At 42.4% G+C, this 15,499-nt stretch overlaps 1 protein-coding gene across 1 annotated transcript in view; it reads right to left on the minus strand.

Moving 5' to 3' along the window:
- Positions 1 to 14,731, minus strand: part of polr2b (RNA polymerase II subunit B) — a 38,956-nt gene extending 24,225 nt beyond the window's left edge. The window contains exons 1-9 of the mRNA XM_078210056.1: positions 14,568 to 14,731; positions 7,473 to 7,545; positions 6,127 to 6,277; positions 5,926 to 6,038; positions 5,607 to 5,826; positions 2,767 to 2,925; positions 2,519 to 2,683; positions 1,355 to 1,551; positions 9 to 128 (exon numbers count right to left, since the gene is read on the minus strand). Of these exons, the coding sequence (XP_078066182.1) occupies positions 9 to 128; positions 1,355 to 1,551; positions 2,519 to 2,683; positions 2,767 to 2,925; positions 5,607 to 5,826; positions 5,926 to 6,038; positions 6,127 to 6,277; positions 7,473 to 7,545; positions 14,568 to 14,592 (1,223 nt within the window). The 5' untranslated portion in view covers positions 14,593 to 14,731. The remainder of the gene's footprint in view (positions 1 to 8; positions 129 to 1,354; positions 1,552 to 2,518; positions 2,684 to 2,766; positions 2,926 to 5,606; positions 5,827 to 5,925; positions 6,039 to 6,126; positions 6,278 to 7,472; positions 7,546 to 14,567) is intronic.
- Positions 14,732 to 15,499: the final 768 nt, after the last annotated feature.

Genomic DNA, 15,499 nt, shown 5'->3' on the forward strand with positions numbered 1-15,499 from the left:
TTCCTTACCCTCTGAACAGGAAAGCAAGCAACGGTCCAGCCAGGTCCAACCTTTTGTTCCCATAATGATCTCTGTCATCCAATTCTCTTCTGCCTAAAGCAGCCAGCAGCAATCTATGAACCATATAACTTGAACCAAAGAAAACTTAAAATTAGTTCTAAACCACTGCTACTCCAAAAGATTAATTCACAAAAACATTGCTTTGAGGCTTGAATATAAAGTATACAAATGGCTGCACAGTGGCACTGTGGTTAGCACTGCTACCTCACAGCACCAGGGGCCCAGGTTCAATTCTGGCCTCGGGTCACTGTCTTTGTGGAGTTTGCATGCTCTCCCCGTGTCTGTGTGGGTATCCTCTGGGCGCTCCAGTTTCCTCCCACAGTCCAAAGATGTATAGGTTAAGTGGATTGGCCATGCTGAATTCCCTTAGTGTCAGGGAGATTAGCTGGGTAAATATGTGGGGTTATGGGGATAGGGCCTGGGTGGGATTGTTGTCAGTGCAGACTCGGTGGGTCGAATGGCCTCCTTCTGCACTGTAGGGATTCTATAATTCTAAATGGCATAAGGTCTGATAAAATTAGAAGTAAACAATACCTGCAGAAAAAGGAAACATCTTTTACAGAATCTCCTGCCCTCAGAAACATCAATTATCCTGAAGTTTAATTGCTGGAAAGAGCACTGAATTACTGTGAGCACAGGTGCACACCTGAAGAATCTTTTAAAAGTTCAGTAGAGTGAGTGACCACACCCAAACTGTAACTATCCATGAGTGCATTAGGCTCTTGTCCCTAATGTATTAGGTATTGCTAACAAAGCATCATTTTCATCATTCCTAACTCGCTCTGTACATTGCACCCGAACAACAGAGAAATCATGGATCTGATGCTTCTCCTGTTTCCAGGCCCACAGATCACATTATGTAATAAAGAGAGTCGGGCAGCATGGAGTCTAAAATGTGCATTACTACGGAGAGCCAATTATGCATGTTGTGAATTTTCTGACTAAGTGTACCAAATCTTCAAAGGGAAATGCAGTGCACTTTTATTCATTAAACAATGATCTGGCTTCCGGTGCTTGGGTTCTAAAAAGAATTACCGAGCTCTGTAAACCTCGACAGGCTGACAGGTTGGCTTTGTCTTGCTTAGCTTAGCTTTGACTGGTATTGTCCAGCGCTTTAACACCTCTACTTGCTCATGCCAGCCCATCCAATCCTGTGAGGTGTTCAATTGATGGACAGCACCACCGACCAATAGGAGCACCCCCCCCCCAACCGGATGCATTTGGTTCAGTCTATTATTCCTAGTGAATTTAAGAACATAATTTCCAAATCACTTAAGCACTTTATAAAACGTACCCCAAGAAATATGCTTTCTTGGTCTCACAAAAGTCACTGACTCCAACATGTGGCAGCACTTCCTTCTGCAGAATTTCCTTTGCGTATTTAATTCTCTTCTCTTTTGTCACACCAGGTTTGGCACCTCTTGAACCAATAAAATTTAGTGCAACATTTTGCTCCTGGATAACAAATGCTTCATCCAGGGAAGGCTTCACCTATAATAAAAATGTAAGAATTGTAATCCACATACATGCACTATTAAAGGTGAATAGATTTGGTTACATCAATTTAACCCGAACCCACTTAAATAAACTATCTTTCTGTCAATTTCAAATCGAGATCCCCCTTTTGGTTTTCACTCAGCATCTCTTTCAAGACACCTTACTTACCTTTAAAGCTGTGAGAATAATTGTGGTGTCTAAAATTAAACCCTATCACTGACTTTATATGATTTAACCAATCGGAAAATTCTTTCACAGCCGTTTTTAAAAAGTGAGCAAGTCACATAAGCAAGAAATGAATTTCCCCCAAACTGCAGGTTGTAACAGCTCAAAATTAAAAGCAAAACATTGTGGATGTTGGGAATCTGAATTTAAAACAGCATTTTATGTTTTTAGTTCAAAATCAGAACCCAGCTGTCTTGGAAGGGAGTAAAAGTAGTGAAACTGGAGAGCTTAATGATGAAATAGATCAACCCACCTCTGCAGTCCTGACTTCAAAAGGAATTTGCATTTATACAATTTTTTAACGCAAAGAAATATTCTAAAGTACATCACACTGATGTAATTGGACCAAAATGGACACCAATTCACAGAACAGCCTGGTCACGTGGGTTTTTAAAAGAGGGTTTTAAGATTAGAAAGCAAGGTAGACGGGATTCAATGAAGTATTCTTGAAGTGTAGTCACTGTTCTAATGTAGGAAATGCGGCAACCAATTTGCACAGAGAAAGCTTCAAAAACATCAATGTGATAATGGCCACATTATCTGTTTTTGGAATGGTGATTGAAGGATAAATACTGGCTACGTCACTGGGGATAACTCCTCTGCTCTTTTTTAAGTTAGAGGCATGTGATCTTTTATTATCCTTTTGTGAAATATCTTCTGCCACAGCAAAGCATTAAAACAAATTGCATGAAACAGTAGTTGTAAAAAGTTTATTTTCAATGACATTGAAGCTCACCATTTCCATCATTTCAGGGTCATCAAAATCATAGATAATGTGCTCCAGAATGTCTCGATCAGACACAAATCCCAAAGCACGAAACACAATAATTATTGGAACTTCCTGTCTGATGTATGGTAGTGTGGCAACTATTCTCTGGCCTATTGCACTTTTTCTTACACCCTGCAGAGAAAAGACAGCATTTTAAGAATAGTGTTCAAAGACCATTAAAAATTAATAGTGAACATAACTGTCAAAATTCCTACCTGTCCTCCTCTTGCGAGCATGCTGACCCAGATTGTACTTGTAGGACGGGATGAATTCTCCAAACAGGACCGACATTCTCCTGTGTACGCATATTTTGAGTCTTTTTTTGCAAACACATACACTGTGTTTGTCGCCATCTTTTCCTGTGCAATTAGGACCTTAGGAATTTCCAAAATGAATCATTATTAACTCAGGCAATCTAATTTACTGCGACTCTAATTACATCTACACCATTTGTTGGAAGTATCATATCTAATGATAACAAAGAATTGCAAAGTCATAGAAAATATGCAATGACTAAGAAGTTGTCTCCAGTGGCTGTGGAAACTAGAACATACACAATTTCAGGATAAGGGACTGATCATTTAGGACAGAGATGAAGAAAAATGTTCTCACTTAAAAGAATTGTGGACCTTTGGAATTCTCTACCCTGGAGGGTTGTGGAAATGCCAGCACTGCATATATTTATGACTTGAGATAGGCAGATATTTAGCCTTTTGGGAGATCAAGGGATACGGGGAGCAGGTAGAAGAGTGGAGCTGAAGGAGAAGATCAATCATGATCTATTGAATGCCAGAGCACGTTTGATGGGTCATATGGTCTTTTCCTGCTCCTATTTCTTATGTTATGAACTATGAAAATAAAACCTACAATAAGGCAGTTAAAAATAAAACATGGTTTTTCAATTGTGGTGCCTATTTGGGCTTGTAGAATTCTACTCTTTTAGTGGGGTGAGGAAAAATGACAAGGAAAGTGACAAGACTTTTTTCAGATAAGCAACTCCTGATAAGGATTTACAACCTTTTTACAAACAAATATAAAGGGGCTGTTGACAAAGCTAAAAATTGAGTAAATTTGTCCATGGTCATTACAAGAAGTTAAGATTTCTTCAGGTAATGCATGTTAAATTAATCTAGCTACTGCTATTAAAATATCAAATGCAAATCTACAGTTAAACTGCCAGGCAATGCTAATGAGGACACATTGGTCAACAGCCTCCGGGTTCCCCGCATCAGATTTGGGGGGCATCTCAAAGATGTACTGGAGAAACCCCCCAAAAGTTCCCAGCAACAATTTGCACCACAGCTGTCCAGAAACGCTAGCCTCCTCTGGACAATTGTAATCCGACAAAGCAATTTAAATTGCTAATTTCGGATTGTTCTGCCTAAATTACACCAATAGTTACTCTGAAAAAGAAAGAAAACCTCCTAACTTCAGTGTAACTATTTTATATACCCAGATTGATCCCCGCATGAGACCCCCCCACACTCCTGACTCCACAGCATATTCCCCCAACCTGGACTGGATTCCTCCCTCCCCTCATCTGAACCCTCCCAAGCTTACCTGGTTGGATAACCCACCAACCCCCACCCCAACCCGATCCAGCTGGATACCCTCCCCAACGTGATCCCCTACCCCGACACAAGACCATCCCCCACCGACCAGATTCCCAATCCCGACCTGACTTCCTGATACCCCATCCCGACCCGAGACACCACCCTCACCCTCCACTTGATTCCCCATCCCGACCCAAACTTTCCCCAACTCGATATCTCATCCAGACACCCCTACCCCCTGACCTAATTTCCATCCCGACTCAAACCCTCCCCGACCTGATTCCAATCCCGACTTGAAACCACCGCCCCCTTCCGATTGTCCACCTGGACCCAACCCCCAACTGCCTGGTTGCCTGGATCTTGTCCAGCCCGAGTCAGGAATCTCAGGTGAGACAGGTCAGGAAGAAATTTTGCACTGGTAAGTGGGTACAGATTTGCAATCAGATGCTGATTACCACTCTGCTGAAGTTATGGCCCATTAATCATCAGAATCACTTGTCAATTAAGCAATAAAACAAATGCACAACCACGGGTCCCACTGCACTGGTAGGAAAATCATGCAGAATAGCCATTTAAGCTGAGTTTCCTCGAATTTCTTTTGGATAGTGTGGGCAATTTATTTAAGCATTCCTCCCCTTTAAATTTTATTGCACTGCCACATTTGGACAGTGATTTAAAGAGGCTGTCTTGTATGTGAACTATGCAGGATCTTTCTGGTTGCTGTGCAGCTCAGAGGAAACATATAACGGTACTAGTTATGTAGGTTAATTAGGATGAGGTCTGAATAACAGTCCGTATAAATAAATAAGTAATGTTAACAAACAGACCTGGTGTCAGATAGCTAGCAAATTGGAAAGGAGTGTGAAGCACAAATAGAAAAGTGTGAAATATAAGAGGCAAGAGAGTAAAGGCAATGTCTGACAAGCATGGTTACTCATGTAGAAAGAACAAATGGACAGTGTTGTGCAGGTGTGTTAGGGGATTCCCACAGAAATGTTACTTAATGCACCTGCACATATTTCTAGATAGGACGTACTAATGTAGCAGTCTCAGTTCTAGGAGTAGTAGTTAACCATATACGATTTGCTGCACCAAAGCCCCCTTAGGGACATTTACTTAGTTGTGCTGGGGCTACTGTGAGCAGTGAAGACAATACACTTACGATACTTGATTAGTCATGTGAGTTTTTCAGAACCAGGCCAATGAGTACTATGTGTATCAATAATTAATGAATGGAAAATATTAAATCAGATATCTCCCATGCTTCCTGGTCCTCAAAATAGTAAGCCCCTTACCAACATCTACAGTATGCCTACATATTTATCACATCAACTGTAAAAACTGTACAAAAAGTACTGTAATTGACTCATGGATTAGCACTCACCTGGATCATATTAACAGACAAATGTCTCAAAGCAATTTAATTTTCATTAGAACAAGTATTATTTATACAACTTCCTTACTTTTCTAAATATTTTATGAGACAATTGCAACTTCTGTACCTTTTCTGATCCATTGATGATGAAATAGCCACCAGGGTCCAGTGGGCACTCATTGAGCTCACAGAGATCACGATCCGTCAGACCACTAAGGAGACAATAGGTGGATCGAAGCATGATAGGAATTTTTCCTATAAATGTTTTCTGGTGCTGAGTCTGCATCTGTTCCTCTCCCTCCTTAATCACTGTCTTTGTGATATCTACATAGAGAGGGGCTGAATACCTGTAAAATAGTAAGACGTAACATACCAAATCGCTGCCTATTTTTGAAAGTTGGAAAAAAGATTGACTTTAGTTCTGCAATGAATCCAAGGAAACTTACGTAAGGTTTCGTAATCTGGCTTCATTTGGCATCATTGGAGATGGTGCCCCGTCTCTTTCCCAATGTGTTGGTTTGGATAAATAGATCTGTTCAAATTTTAGTAAGAATCTGGGCTGGAACAGGAAATAGTGTGTATTATACATATACACGATTCAACTACTAAAAATATCATTGAATATTTTCTTTTGGGGCTTTGCTCACCGGCTCTTCTACTTCCCCAGTAGTATGTTGAGCTTCAGCTTGGAGATCTATTGGAGGTGCATCTTCCACAATTCTCTGCACTGACATTTGTATGAATTCATCAAATGAATCCAACTGTTGTCGAACCAAACCTTTCTCATCAAAATATGAACTGCAAAATAAATATTCCAATTATTTTTTTTTTTAAAGAATAGGTTGTAAAGGCAACACAATTTGTTACTGAGAATCAAAACATCACATGGCAAAATATTTACTGGCCAAATTCATAGGCAAGTCTTGATTCTTCAGTTTACACCACTTTTTCAAAGCTATCTCCAGTTTTGAGTTTTCTGAATTAAAGTCAGGCTCAGTATAGCCTTTTACGTGGTTCATTTGCCATACTCCGAGAAAATAGCACTCAAATCCTGGAGTTTTAAATTTATTTGGTAAAGCACAGAATATTGTTAAACTATTGTTGTTCCCTCCTCCTGCCCAGGAAATAACTCATCCTTCCTTCATCCACCATGCAATCCTTCATTTTTCACCCTGCATTTTATCTTCCCACCAGCTTTGTAATATAACATAGAAGCCTTCTTTGAAACAATGTGCTCGACAGATTTTCACGTAATTATTATGACTTAAAGGCAAAATAGTGAAGGCGCAGAGTCAAAGCACTTCTGGGAAAATAGAGTTAACGGCAGTCACAAGCTCAAAGATCTTATGATTAAAGAACGTCTCCAAGGTAAACTGCACTATAGGATGCAGTCATCCTTGGCAGAAAGTGAATGGATGTTTTATTTTCTAAAGAGTCATTTTGCATTGGCTGCTATAGATTAAAATTATACCTCACTAAAAAGTGGTGCCGATAGTCATCCTTGAAAACATTTACCCAACATTAGCTCCAGGAGGGACTGCAGAGTATTGCAATTGTGAAACCCAGTTTCCCTCAGATTCAACAAATTTAAACAGCAGGACCTGATTAACATTTTCTCAGTTAACCAGCCATTGTCGGTTGAATTGAAAGGCCTTTACCATTGAGCCACAGTCAAGGAGGGAGAGCATAGAAAGACTATGATGAAAATCAGAGGCCATGAGAGGAAAGACAAATGGAAGGTTTCTGCACCACTCATCTCTCCACTGATGCCAAAGTCAGCATACATCAAAAAAATACCAAACTCCACTTCATTTAAACCACTGGCAATCTCTTAATCAACCGTCTCAATTTATACTGGATCATTGTTTTCCTTGGTGTGTTCCTTAGTGTTCCTTAGTGTTATGTAAACAGTCTGTAGAGTATATCATTTTACAAAACACATTTGTTTGATCGTCATCTATTTTGGTTCAGGTCCAGCAGACCTTCCATTTACCTGATAACAATCCAACATGCCTCCTGCCACAAATCTGGGGTGATTTCATCATCATCTTCGTCATATTGCGTATCTAGAAATCAAGTAGAAACAGATTCTCAATTTTCAAGTCAGTAAATCACTATACCACACAACAACATCGAACATTCAGTTCATTACCAAAAAAGGTTGATTGCAAAAACAGCAACTACAAACATTCAATGCCTACCACACTTCATTGCTGGCACTGTGGTCAGGAGTAAACACCAAATGGCACATTATGTTTGATTTGAGCAAGTAAGACTTTGGGGAGGGCATAGAGGGGGCAAGATAACAGAATGCACACAAGATGGGGGAGAGATGGAGGGAGAGCGATAGGGAGGGGGCTGCATAGGCAGGTGAAATAAGTTCCTCTTGGTCTACTGAGGATTCTACTAACGTCTTAGCGAGCTACTGTTATGAAGCAGCATACCCCATGAATCATGATCAGTTGCTTACTAATACCATTATTTTGTGTTATTGCAGAGGTTCCCCCATTCCAAATTATCTGCTTTCTACACATTATGGTTTAATTTTCTTTATACTTTCTACATTGGTCCATCCTAAGTAAACATGCTATCATTCATGTATTTTTAAACACCATTCTTTTGTCAATGATAATTTTCTTTATACTTTCTACATTGGTCCATCCTAAGTAAACATGCTATCATTCATGTATTTTTAAACACCATTCTTTTGTCAATGATTGTGTCAATATTTTCCAAGGGAAGGAAATGGAGACGGGGAGAAGAATGTTGTCAGTGCATCAATGTGTTCCATTTGACCAAGTCCAAGTTACAATCTCAAAATCGGCTGATGGCTCAAAAATAGGTGGCTTGGCACAAATAATGCAGACAAAGACAGCAGGAAAACACAGAAAGTTTAATGAAATGGCAAAAAGGCGCTGCATGCTGATTAAACTGGATAAATGGGAGTTTTGAAAAGAACAAAGAATGGGAGTTTGTATGCAATGGAAAAATACTGGAGTACAGACGAACAAAGAGACCAAGAGGTTCAAATACATTAAAATACTAGTAGATGCAGTCATCAAAAAAGCCAACATTATTTTGAGTTTTATAAATAGGAATATAGAGCACAAGAATAAAAAAGCAATAGATTAATTCGTACAAAATATTGGTTAGGCCCAAGTTACAGTCTGCAAGACATTTTGGGAATCCGCATCATTGGAAAGACATTAAAGCCATAGCATCCACAATAGACTCACTGGAATGATGTTATGATATACATTTATGAACAGATAATTCACATACTGTAACAATTCTCAATCAGAGAAAGATGAAAAGTATAATGAAAGTGTTTAAAATTACGGACAGGCTAAGACAAATGTAGCAGCCCAAAATTGGTTCACAGAATCTCAAGGCTGCATATCAACAACAATAGAATTGAATGGCACCACAACCTTTAACCTCACTTCTTGATCGTGGGCAGCACGGCGGCAGAGTGGTTAGCACTGCTGCCTCACAGCGCCAGGGACCCGGGTTCGATTCCCGACTTGGGTCACTGTCTGTGTGGAGTTTGCACATTCTCCCAGTGTCTGCATGGATTTCCTCCGGGTGCTCCGGTTTCCTCCAACGGTCTTAAATGCATTGACCTGAACAGGTGCCAGAGTGTAGCGACGAGGGGAATTTCACAGTAACATCATTGCAGTGTTAACGTAAGCCTACTTGTGACTGATAAATACACTTAACAAGTGAGGAGATCCAGCATGGTTCAATTAGCAATCGATAGGTGTATGCGCTAGCAGCAGCAGGCATATTACAAAGAACAACCAACCAAGTGAAGCTATTTCATGGGTCTACGTGAATGTTAAACAGCAAAAGCAGTAGGCCTCAGATAGGAGCTAGTGGTTTTATACAGAGCAGAAGGAGGCCATTTGGCCCATCGAGTCTGCACTGACAACAATCCCACCTGGGCCCTATCCCGTAACCCCACATATTTACCCTGCTAATCCCTCTAACCTCGGAGGGCACTAAGGGGCAATTTAACATGGCCAATGCACTTAACCAGCACATCTTTGGACTGTGGAAGGAAAGCCACGCAAACACGGGGAGTACGTGCAAACTCCGCACAGACACTGACCCAAACTAGGAATCGAACCCAGGTCCCTAGCGCTGAGGCAGCAGTGCTAACCACTGTGCCACCCTAGTCCCTTCAGCAACACAATTTCCCTAGCCCAATTGCATGCAGGTGGGTAATTAATGTGAAGAGAAGGCTGCATGGTCATCCCTAACGTCAGCCATGATGAAGCTCAGCAATTGACTGCAAGAAATAAGTCTAAAGGGTTTCAAGGATTTTGTCAATGGTATTAAGTGGATGACCTTACTTGACCTCCTCTTGGGATCCCCATCATCCTAACCAGTGTTCACCCTATCCAGTTCACTCCATGTAATTTTAACAAATGATTTGAGTGCAATGGACACAAAATCTACATGCCCTGCCAACATTCCATCTTCAGCTCTGACATGGCCACCAGAACTACCTGCTCCCCTAGTCAAGCTGTTTCAGTATAGCTGCGACATTGGCATCTCTTCAACAATGTGCAAGATTAATCAGATACATCTTATCTACTAAAACAGGGCAAATATATCCCCTAGTCAGTTCCTCTGCCACTGGGTTCAATGTACATCCCTCCATCACCACTACTATGTGACTGCAGTCAGCACGATCGAGAAGATGCACTGCAACTCAAAGGTTACTTTGACAGCACATTCCTCCTGCTGTCAGCTGTGCCACTAGGAGAGGGCATTATTGATGAAATGGGAACACCATCGCCTCCAAAATTCCCCTCGATATGAAAGGCAATGCTTACTTGGGTGGATATCACCCCTTCTTCGTCGTCGCTGAACCATTATCCTGGACTTCTCTACTCAATGCTATTATAAGAGAGCCATCACATTGATAGCAACAATTCAATGCAATTATGGATTTGAAGAATATTTTTAAATGTTGCTCAAATATGGAGAAATATTTTAAAGTGTTGCTCAACTATAGAGATCCTCTACTTGGGAGACTCATTCTTCTATCTGTATAAGTGAGCGGGGGTCTGGATTATCTTATCAGTGCTGGATAGTTCAGAACCACAGAAAGAAGGTGACTAATACAGAGGCAGACAGAGACAGGATTCACAGGTGCAAGGAATTCAAGTGCCTGGAACCATTCAACTGACCCTGTGTATCTGACAAATATCAAATAATCAGTGACTGCAATTGTGACTCCAGACAGGGTGTTTCTAAGCAACAAGGGTAGACAACAAGTATAAAAGAGTGATAATACATGGAATCACAGGAATGATGGAAGTAGATTTGGGAGGCAATAAAACATTCAAAGACTTTCAAAGAAAGGGGGATTGGAGACAGAGAGGAAAGTGAGATTGGTGATGGGGATGTAGTTTTCAAGGATGGGAAGGGTTGGGGGGGGGGTAGGTTTGTTGAGGACTGTAGATTTAAAATGGAGGGAGATAGTACTTTGGAGCGGGAATCATTTACAATACCTAGCATGGTGGGTCAGGAAGAGAAGTTGGATGGTCAGCAGTTTACTGAGAATATAGCTGAGAGAGCTGCAAGAAAACAAAGACTTGCTTTTCACGACCAATGGAAATCTCAAAGTTTTTTAAGCAAATGGAAGTACTTTAAGTGTAGTCATTTTTGTAGCATTGAAGGACATAATGAGTTCAGAGAGGGAAACTGGGGGAAAACTTGCATTCAGGGCTAGGAGAGGGAAAAACTTAAAGAAAACTTTGCTTGCAAGGCAATGTGAAAGGGAGTCATATGGCAAAGACAACTGAATGCATTTAGAAAGGGGTTTAAAGAGCCAGCTGGTAGTGGAAAAAAAACTTGGGGGGAGGGGGGGGGGGTTATCTTTGTATTAAAGACGATCTTGGATCAGTGAAATGTTTTTGCAGTTTTGGTTTAATAGTACTTGATGTGGCATGAATGGTAAAAGCATAAACATTCAAAACTCTGAAACTTGGAATTGAAAAAGCAAAAATTGAGTCTGTACTAAGTGAATCAACCAGGATGTCACTGGGAACAAAGGTATCAACAGTAGTAGAGATAAAGGATTGAGCAGATTGGGAGCCAGAACGTTGGAAGACTGGGGGAGCTGAATTAACTGCTTCTGTGGTAAAGCACCACACAACTAACATAATCTAACTAATAAGACACATATTTTGACTGCACCGTACAAGTCCTTCACACAAATAAAAAGGCATGCATTTATGGAGCACCTGCCACTACCTTAAGAAAGTCAAAAGCACTTTATGGACTCAGTTCTGACGACGGGTCATCCTGACTCAAAATGTTGGCTCTATTCTCTCTCCACAGATGCTGTCAAACCTGCTGAGATTTTCCAGCATTTTGTGTTTGTTATGGACTCTATTGTAATGTAAGAAATACAGCAGCCTGAGCACAACAAGGTCCCAATGTTAATAGCAATATGATAACAGTCAAATAAACGACGTGATGTTGGTTGAAGGATAACTACTGGCCTGGACACCTGGCAGAGCTCCCCTCCTCTTCCCTGAAAAGTGCAGTTGAGTGTCTTTTAAAAAAATATTTATTCCTTTCTTAGAGTTACAAGGCTAATGTATAGTGTGGACTGCCCTTGCCCTTAATCCATCTCCTTGCTTGCTCCAAACACCAATTCAAATTGAATCCAATTTATGGTCCCCACGAGACAGATATACTCGATCCAAGCTGACAAGAACAGGCATTACACTTGATCGCAAGTTTGATCCTATATTTGAGTTTAGCCAAAAGGCCGAGATGTGACACCCACCTGAGGGTGCAGGCAAGACTCAGCGCATCCAAAAGACAGCACCTCCTGACAAAGTAGCACCCCGTCAGTGCTGCACAGGTGTGTCAGCCTAACCTGACACAGCCTCAGTGCTGCACAGGAGTCAGCATAACCTGACAATGTAGCACTGGCTCAGTGCTGCACTGTAGTATCAGTCTAACCTGACTATGGACACCGTTTAAAGCATTTCAACCAAGACAGACCGAGGGGCCAGTAACTGTAAAAAAACCCTTGGATTGCATAACTGCGTGCTAATCTGTAAAAACAGCACACAGTGAAATGTGGCGAATGTATAGTTTGTTGAAGAACTGAACTGTAATGAATGGAATGTCTTAGAACAGAGCACCGGAAAGTATTGCAAATACGACTGATTTTTTTGCAGTTTGTAATTATTGGAAATGTCGTTTGCAATGATTTATTTCAGAGTATTTTTGAAATAAAGAAAAGTCAGTCTAACCTGACTATGCAGCATACCTCAGTGCTGCACTGTAATATCAATGTAACCTGACAACATGGCTATCAAGCAGTGGTCAGCATGTAATGTCCTTGAGGCCCTGAGAGAAAGGGAGATGGCGGATCCTGTCGGATGGTTCCCTGAGCGGACTGTCAATGTCATTTGGCAGAATGCCTCATCACCAGAACTCACAAACAAGCACCAAGACCTGGCTTGGCTGGTGGTGAGAAGGGCACTCCCCGTCAGATCCTTTATGCATGCTCGAGGTCTCAACCTCACCGCACGCTGCCCTTGAAGCGGCTGCGGGGGTGATGAGACGGTCACACACCTCCTTGTGGAATGTGCCTTTGCAAAGAAGGTCTGGAGTGAGATGCAGTGGTATTTGTCGCGGTTCGTCCCGAGCAGCTCGGTGACGCAGGACTCTGTGCTCTATGGGCTGTTTCTGGGGACGCACACCGAGACAAATATCAACTGCTGCTGGAGGGTCATCAACTCAGTGAAGGACGCGCTTTGGTCCGCCCGAAACTTGCTGATCTTCCAGCTGAAAGAATTGTCCTCGACCGAGTGTTGCAGACTGGCACATTCCAAGGTCCAGGACTACGTGCTCAGGGATGCGCTCAAGCTTGGAGCAGCCGCCGCAAAGGCACAATGGGGAAAGGCCACCGTGTAAAGCGTCTCAACCGAGGCAGACCGAGGGCCTGGTAACTGCAGAATACTCTCGGCCTGCGTAACTGTGTGCCAATCTGAAAAATAACAGCACACAGTACACTCTGATGTATGTACATAGTTTTAAGTAATGGAATGTAATGTTTTGTAAATAATCACTGTGTTGTACTGTAAAAATTATCCCTTTTTTGCACTGTTTGTAACTTTTGGATCTGTCGTTTTGCAATGTCTTGGGTTTTTTTTAATGAATAAAGTATATTTTTGAAATAAAAAAAACCCAATGTAACCTGACAATATAGCACAGCAAGAAGTCTCACAACACCAGGTTAAAGTCCAACAAGCTAGTGGCTTTTGTTACCACCAGCCACAACGCTGGCATCTCCACATCATGACTACCATCGACACCGCAAACTGCCGGCTCCAAGTGGAGAGGATCTCCAAACAACGTCGCATCTCCACATCATATAGCACAGCCTCAGTGCTGCACTGTAGTATCAGTGTAACCTGACTATGTGGCACTGCCTCAGTGCTGCACTGTAGTATCGGTGTAACTTGACCATGTAGCACTACCTCAGTGCTGCACTGTAGTATCAGTGTAACCTGACTATGTGGCACTGCCTCAGTGCTGCACTGTAGTATCAGTGTAACCTGACTATGTAGCACTGCTTCAGTGCTGCACTGTAGTATCAATCTAACCTGATTATACAGCACAACAGGAGTGTCAGGCTGGATTTGTATATACTTTAAAAATGTCCCTAGAGTGGGACCTAAATCTAGGACCTCCTGAACACAGAAGCAAGAAGAGTATTTGCCCATTGCGCCACAGCTGACTGACAATGTTGACAAAGGAGTTTGAAAACCGACATGTAACTAAAACTATGGATATTAAGCATCATTCTGCACTTTCGTCTGCAGTGCTCCCAAAGATTCATTCAAATGTGCTTTAACAAGCTGTAGCTGGATTAGAGACACCGCTGGGAGCGAGGGAGGCCTCGAACACGACTTTGTACCAGAGCCGGGCCCCGGGCCTCGGCCTCCCTTCAACCCCAAACAGCCTCCCAAGCCCCGGCCCCGGGCCGCCGCCATTTTCAACCCCCATCCACCACAAACCAGCGGATTGAAAAGTGAAACGCCGCACACACCTTCCCCATCGTCCGGATCATACATCTCGACAGGCGGTGGTGTGTTGCCGGGGATGAAGTGAGAAAGCGGCCGGTAACAGCCCGATAAACCGGCGGATGGAATCCGATTAAACCCACCGGCCCGCCACTGTGCAGCTGCTCCCGGGAGCACTGCGCATGCGCCACCTCTGTCTCTCTGGCTATAAACTCATGATGTGGAGATGCCGGCGTTGGACTGGGGTCAACACAGTGAGAAGCCTCACAACACCAGGTTAAAGCCCAACAGATTTATTTGGTAGCACAAGCTTTCGGAGTCTCGCTCCTTCTTCAGGTGAGTGAGGAGTTGTGTTCACAAACAGAGCATATACAGACACAAACTCAATTAACAAAATAATGGTTGGAATGCGAGTCTTTACAGGTAATCAAGTCTCAAAGGTACAGACAATGTGAGTGGAGAGAGCGTTAAGCACAGGTTAAAGAGATGTGTATTGTCTCCAGACAGGACAGTTAGTGAGATTTTGCAAGCCAAGGCAAGTTGTGGGGGTTACAGATAGTGTGACATGAACCTAAGATTCCCAGTTGAGGCCATCCTCATGTGTGTGGAACTTGGCTATCAGTTTCTGCTCAGTGATTCTGTGCTGTCGTGTGTCGTGAAGGCCGCCTTGGAAAACGCTTACCCGAAGATCAGAGGCTGAATGCCTGTGACTGCTGAAGTGTTCCCCAACAGGAAGAGAACACTCTTGCCTGGTGGTTGTTGAGCGGTGTTCATTCACCCGTTGTCGTAGCGTCTGCATGGTCTCCCCAATGTACCATGCCATGGGACATCCTTTCCTGCAGCGTATCAAGTAGACAACGTTGGCCGAGTTGCAAGTGTATGTACCGTGTACCTGGTGGATGGTGTTCTCACGTGAGATGATGGCATCTGTGTCGATGATCCGGCACGTCTTGCAGAG

The sequence above is a fragment of the Mustelus asterias genome, chromosome 1 (assembly GCF_964213995.1).
Source record: "Mustelus asterias chromosome 1, sMusAst1.hap1.1, whole genome shotgun sequence".
Taxonomy (NCBI): Eukaryota; Metazoa; Chordata; class Chondrichthyes; order Carcharhiniformes; family Triakidae; genus Mustelus; species Mustelus asterias.